General features: G+C 53.7%; 1 protein-coding gene across 1 annotated transcript in view; it reads left to right on the top strand.

Annotated features, from left to right (window-relative positions):
- The first annotated feature begins 4,090 nt into the window (after positions 1-4,090).
- ERGIC1 (endoplasmic reticulum-golgi intermediate compartment 1) overlaps positions 4,091-6,813 on the top strand; it is a 111,989-nt gene continuing 109,266 nt past the window's right edge. The window contains exon 1 of the mRNA XM_020910147.2: positions 4,091-4,360. Coding sequence (XP_020765806.1) covers positions 4,341-4,360 — 20 coding nt within the window. The 5' untranslated portion in view covers positions 4,091-4,340. The remainder of the gene's footprint in view (positions 4,361-6,813) is intronic.

Below are 6,813 nucleotides of genomic sequence, written 5' to 3'. Positions count from 1 at the left end.
CAAGTGGTGGGTCAGGGCTGCGGTCATCTCAAGGCTCAACGGAGGCTGAGGGATCCACTCCAAGTTCAGTCACATGGTTGCCGACAGGCGCCAGAAGATTCGCTAGTGAGCTCTCCCATGGGACCTCGCCACAGGGCTGCTGGCTTGCCCAGAGCGACTGATCCGAGAAACAGCGTTCAAGGCAGAAGCCACCATCTTTCTGTATCGTAGTCTTAGGAGCGACATGCCACTGTATCTGCCATATTCTGTTCATTCAAAGTGAATCTCAAGTCCAGCCTACACTGTAAGGAGGGAGATTAGGAAAGTGTTTGAATACAAGGAGGTGGATTAATTGGGATGGTGATTTTAGAGGTTACCTGCCATAGGAAAGGTATTATTATCTTTCACTGCATACTCAGACAACCGGCTAGTTAAACTGTGTGTCCATGTCTCTCAGCTAGAGAGTCACCTGATTGCAGTGCCTTACCGTTTCACTAAGCCTATTGGCGGTGAGCTGGAAGAAGGCAGGGAGAAGGTGCTGGTAGAACAACGAATGGGGGATGGCGTCTTTATTGACCATCTATACTGTGTAACTGAATACCGACAACTTAGCGGCTTACGATAAACATTTATTATCTCACATAGTTTCCAAGAGTCGGGAGGAATCCGGGAGTGGCTTAGCTGAGTGGCCCTGGGTGAGGGCTTCTCCTGAGGCTGGAGTTGAGCTGTGGGCTGGAATTGCAGCTCTGAAGACTTGGAGGCTAAGGATCCACTTCTAGGATAACTCGCTCACACGGCTGTTGTCAGGAGGCCTCAGTTCCTTGCCATCCGACCCCTGTCTAATCACGCTTGAGTGTCTTTATGACCGAGAAGCTGGTTTTCTCCAGAACAAGTGATTCAGGACAGCCTAAGGGGAAACCTCAATGTCCTTACTACCTAGCCTGCAGAGTCATACGACGTGATTTCTGCAGTGTCCTGTTGGTTAGCCAGCTTGGCATTTCGCATTGTGAGAGGTGATTACACAAGGGCATGGGAGTATCAGCCACCCGAGGCTGGCTACAATAGGGTCCTGAAAGATTAGCAATCCTAAAACTCAGTTTTTAGTAAGTTTCTCCCTTGGTCAAGAGATGCAGGGTTTTCTCATTTACTGTAACACAACATCTGATTTCCTTTGTTCCATCTTACACTGTCTTCTGGGCACACAGGCCATCTGGGACTGGCTTACAGACCTCAAGAGTCCCCACAGAGATCTTTGTTGATGTGTCCCCTCCCCGCATTCTCTCTGGGAATTCTTAGAGAAGGCCTGCCTCTCTGGGAAAATGCCACTCAGCCTTCAATACATAGTTGTGGCCCCCCACCTGCCCCACCACGTGCAGGCTCTGGTTGGGTGCCAGGACAGTGATGAGAAAACAGACATCCATCCTCCATGGAGAACTTCCAGTCAACATGGAGAGGTAGACACGAGCCAATTAATACTAATCTCAGCACAAACTGTGACAATTTCTCCCCCTAAAAACCTATGGGTGTCATGTGACCATATAATGGGGGTCCTGGCCTATTCTGCACGTGGTAGTTGAACCAAGTCAAGAAATTAACTAGGCTAGGCAGGTGTATTAGTACTAGGTTCAGGTGTAAGTGTCTGAAAATACAACATAACAGTAACTTAAAGCAGACATGTGTGCTTCTCTCTGGCTTAGAAGTTTGGGGAGATGTTTGAGGACAGGTACTGTGCCTATCAGGGGCAGGGAGCCAGGCCCCTCTCTCTTGTTGCTCTGCTCTACACGACCTTCACTGAATGGAGCAGGATGGTGGCATCCACATTCTGGGTAGCCAGAGGGAGAAAGGGACACGATGGGTCATATCCACCAATAAACCCTGAAGCAGCTATGTCTCTTTACATCTCAATGGCCAGAATTTAGTCACATGACCACACCTAGCTGCAAGGTAAGCTAGGAAATGTAACTTTCATTCTGAGCACCCGTATGTCCAGCCAAAAATCAGGAGCTCCATCTTCATGCAAAAATAGCAACCATAGTCAAACCTCTCTTACATTACTCTGTGCTAGGCACTATCCTAAATCCTTGACATTCATCAACACATTTTATCCTTCCAACAGGTCTATGAGGAAGGTACTATTATTGTTCTAATTTTACAGATGAGGAAACCGAGGTACAGAAGTAAAATAAATTAGTAAGTAGACAGACTAGAATGTGACCCCACGCAGTTTGGCTCGAGTATGGGCTCTGTTACCATAGCTAAGAGTTATGAAGAAAGGGAGAATCTACTGGGAGGCATGCATATTCTCTGCTCACTACAGCGGGGGGAACACAGAGAGATGAACGTGCTCAAGGCAAAAGAAACCACAAACGCAGAAGTCCCCCATCCCCCCAAAACGAGGTCCTTTATCACAGTGTCTCTAGGAATTAAATGTGCCAATGAATCTTTTGGAGACCGTGTGAAATGCAGACTTAATTCAATAGGTCTGGGCTGGAGCTGAGAATTTGCCCCATGGGGCCTATGCAGTTGGTTGGTGGACCACCACCAGACTGTGGACTTTGAGAGGGAGGACTCATTGTCAGATGCTTACCACTGTATGACTCCCCTCCTATACAGGGCCAGGCAAACAGTCTTTTGGGCTCAGTGGCTACTCCCCCCTTCAACCTTTCTACTGCTCCTAGGATTCAAGTTCCAGCTGAGATTTCCTCCTCTCTCCCAAGAGTGCCAGGCCCCTTGCTGGCTGAATGAATGAATGAAAGAATGAAAAGGGAAGAACAGGCAACACTGCATAGGATCCAGAGGAAGTGTGGTTCACAGCCCACACTTTACACCAGACAGGAACTGGCACCATGCATTCTGAATCCTCCCAGAGGAATAGGTACCACCATTTCCCTCTATTTATAGATGAGAAATGGCCTGCTGGCCCTGCTTTTTGAACAGGAGCCCCACCCCCCTCTTCCTCCCTTGGGATTTTTCAAGCCTCTGTATTAGCAGAGCCTTGGAGGTGGGGCCAATCATAGAAGGGGAAGTTCAAAATGAGTTTCTTCCATCTGGGTCATGTATTACAACTACCAGCTCCTTTCATTTAGCAATCCTGAAAGGAGATGCTGATTACCTGTGAATTTCACAGAAGGAAACTGAGGCTCAGAGAGGTCTACCCTGGGCCAAGTCACACAACAGGTCTTGGTCTGCTGTCCACAATAGACTGGGCTCAGAGCCAGGCTCAGTGAATACCACTGAAATGAACCACATACTGAAGATGCAAGCAAAGTAGAGCTAGCAGGCCAACTACAATAGCTTCAGGTGACAAGCCTTTACTAGGTGCCAGGCATCACACTACGCAGTCTCCCGACTTTGTCATTTGATCCCCAGGAAAAACCTCCTCCGGTAAGTGTCATCAGCTTCTTCCTGCAGATGTGGAAAGGGGTCTGGACTCAGAGAAGCCCAGCGTGTTTCCGAGAGGCTCAGCAGGGATGTGGTTGGGTCCACTTTATAAATCTAGGCCTGCCTGACCTCCACCTTTCTTTCATGGTATAAGGCCCTTTACTCAGAGTTAGAGGCTACACATAGCCCAAATCTGTACCATGCCATTTAATTTACACAACTCAAGAAAGTGAAAGTCGCTCAGTCGCCTCCAACTCTTTGCGACCCCACTAACAGTACAGTCCATGGAATTCTCCAGGCCAGAATACTGGAGTGGGTGGCCTTTCCCTTCTCCAGGGGATCTTCCCAACCCAGGGAATCGAACCCAGGTCTCCCGCATTGCGGGCAGATTCGTTACCAGCTGAGCCAGCAGGGAACCCCAAGAATAGTGGAGTGAGTAGCTTATCCCTTCTCCAGCGGATCTTCCCGACCCAGGAATCGAACCGGGGTCTCCTGCCTTGCAGGCGGATTCGTTATCAACTGCGCTATCAGGGAGGCCTCAACTCAGGAAAACCGGTTTGCAAATGCGAAATAACGGAGGCAGTGGGATTTGCTCAAGGCCACAGAGAAACTGATGGAAAACGCAGTGGGGGCGGGGGCTGGGAAGGCATGAATAACTGTATCTTTGGGTGCTCCCTTCCTCTCCAAGCCTCGAGCCCCACCGCGCGCCCCCCTAAGGCCCGCCCCTCCGTCCCGGCACCCAGCCCCCAGGCCCCTTTAACCGTGCGGCGGAAGGGGCGGCCGGGGGCGGGGGCGGTGCCCAATGCGCCGAACTGAGCGTCACTTCCCGGCGGCCGGAGGCAGCGGCGAGTGTCGGAGGCGGGGGGCGGCCGGTGGGGGCGGGGCGGCCGGAGGCGGTGTTGGCAGCCGGCTGGGACCCACGCGGCGCCGCGGCCCACCTGGCCTGCAGCGCTCCCATCCCTGGCGGCGGCGGCGGCACGATGCCCTTTGACTTCAGGAGGTGAGTGTGGCAACGCCGGCGCGGGGCGTGCTCGGGCACGCTGCGGACCCTCCCGCCTGAAACGCAAAAGCAGTCTTCCACCCTATGCATGCCTCCGCCGGCCCTCGGGGACTCCGGGCCGGCCCCCTGCCGCGCACAAAGCCAGCCGGAGGCTCGGAGGGCCTCGTGCAGCGGGAAGCGGGGCCACCCACCTCTCAGGCCGCTCCGCCCCTTCCCTCCCGGGGTCCCCCTCCCCAGGCTGCCCTGACACCTCGCAAAGTCGCATCCCCTTTCCCCCGTACTGGGAAAATTTCCTCCTTCCCCTAGATGGGAGCAATCGAGCTAAGAAGCCATCCCCTTCCTCCCGTCTACAGAGCCTTCCTGAACCCCACCCCAGTGACAGGTGCGTCCAGGGCACCTTGGATGAGCCCCCAGGGGTCCCCAGGGGTCTGCAGCCCCCTCCCACCAGGCAGCTGCTGGAGGGTTTCAGGTTTCCGGAGGCTGAGCCTCTCCCCGCTGCCTCCAGCTGGAGGCCTGTCCCTCTGCTGGTCCTGCTCCTGTGCTCTGGGTCTGGGGGCTTCTTGGGGGGAGGGGAGGAGACCAGACCGGGGACCTGTGGGCAGGACTTTGCAGAGAGGGCCCGGCCCGGCCTGGCCTTGGCTTTCTGCAGTCACCACAGTGAGCCCTTTGTGGGGTCCGGCCGCCGCCTGGTCCACACTGTGCTGGGCTAGGCCTTCTGGAAGCCTGACTGACAGGGTCTCCACCAGACTTTCCCCTGAGGTATGGAGCCCCAGGGGCTGCCCTGGCCTGAGGCAGCATTGCTGCAGGTATATACCAGGGGAACATAGCAGGGCTTGAGTGGGTTAGAATTTAGTGCCAGCTGAATTAGAATCCTGTCTCTGTCCCCTCCACTGAGCAGGTTGGTATATTCTGGAAGTTGGGGCGAAGGCTCTGGGTACAGACTTCCCCTGAGCTGCTCAGCTGGATGACTTGGGCAAGTGTCTGAACCCTCTCAGTATCTTTGTCACCACCTGCAGATTGGGGCTAAAAATAAAGTCCCACCTGGGAGGGCCGAGAGCATGAGAAGTGCTTAATTCAGAGCCTGGTGGGGTGTGGAGTTCAAAAGTGGGACGTTAGTGGACCAGCCGCCTCTCCGTGAGGCCATTTCCTCACCCACAGACAAGGGGTTCTGGTCCCTCCCTGCTGGTGTGAATGAAGCCAGGGTAAAGTGCCAGCCTTCCTGGAAGAAAGCCTGGCGGTGACCCCCAGGCGTGTGGGCATACTGGGGTGTCAGCCTGAAGAGCATGGTGGCCTGGGACTCTTGCACTGGCGGGCATGGAGCTCAGCCTGGCGTGGGCACCGTGGCCGTCTCTTAGCCTGCACGGGCACCGTGGCCGTCTCTCAGCCTGCCCCTTCCACGCAGCTCTGGGGCTGACACCAGGGTAGTTTTCATACCAGGAGAGGCTCCTCTGATGGAATTCAGGGGCAGACCTCATGCCAACAGTAAACATTCAGGCCACAAGAGAACTGTAGTTGGCACTTCGATTCCTGGTTCCATAAAGCCTCCCCTTACCCAGGCTGATAATTCCTGCCCTCGCCTCTGTCTTCTGTGTGGTTCAGTAGATTCTGGTGATTTTGACTTTATTGAAGAAGTCACTGCTTTGGGGCATACAGTTCATTCACTCTGCACCTAACCTCACATTTTAAGGGAAGGAAGTTGAGGGCTGAGGGTCTTGCCCAAGATTGAAGGGTGGGCCAGGGTCCCAGGTTGCACAGAATTCTTGACTTGGTGCCCCTTGAGTTGGAGATTGGGCATGTCCAGGTGCCATGGGAACCCCAGCATAATGAGGTGTTTTAGTCAATTTCCTTGAAAGCTTGTGCTACTCCAGAACAGTGAGAATGTATTCAACACTTTCCACTCACACCTTGGAGTATGAGCCTAGTAACCTGCGTGTCTAAGATGTGCAGGGCTTAGGTTCAAAGGAAGGGTCCGCCGTCCCATGCACTTCAGTGTCATTGATCAAACATTGACTGAGTGTCTGCCCTGTGCTCAGCAGAGCTGGGTGACATGTGGCCTGTTTGCCCAGGCCCAGGCGGTGGTGAGCTGATGGAGCTGGGATTCAAACCGGGGACTGGTGGTTCCAAAGTCTTGGAGCTTCGTCTGTTAGCCGTGGGTGAAAAGGAAAGACTTGGAGGGTCCCCAGCCCTGTCAGATCTCTTAAAAACCTTGGGGGAGAGAGAGAAGGACATGGCAACCCACTTGCAGTATTCTTGCCTCGGAAATCACATGGTCAGGGGAGCCTAGTCGTCTACAGTCCGTGTGGTCGCAAAGCAAAAGAATCACTGAACAGTAACTTCAGAGGATCCACTCCACCAGCATTATGGGCTGCCCCAGAGACGACCTGCAGTTTTGCATGGTCTTTTTGTAGTCTCTTCTACGTGTGTGCGTGTGTGACATTTGTCTTGACACTTTC

This window comes from Odocoileus virginianus, chromosome 14 (genome assembly GCF_023699985.2).
Source record: "Odocoileus virginianus isolate 20LAN1187 ecotype Illinois chromosome 14, Ovbor_1.2, whole genome shotgun sequence".
Classification (NCBI taxonomy): Eukaryota; Metazoa; Chordata; class Mammalia; order Artiodactyla; family Cervidae; genus Odocoileus; species Odocoileus virginianus.
The sequence above is the reverse complement of the archived record's forward strand: the minus strand, read 5'-3'. Positions and strand labels throughout refer to the sequence as shown.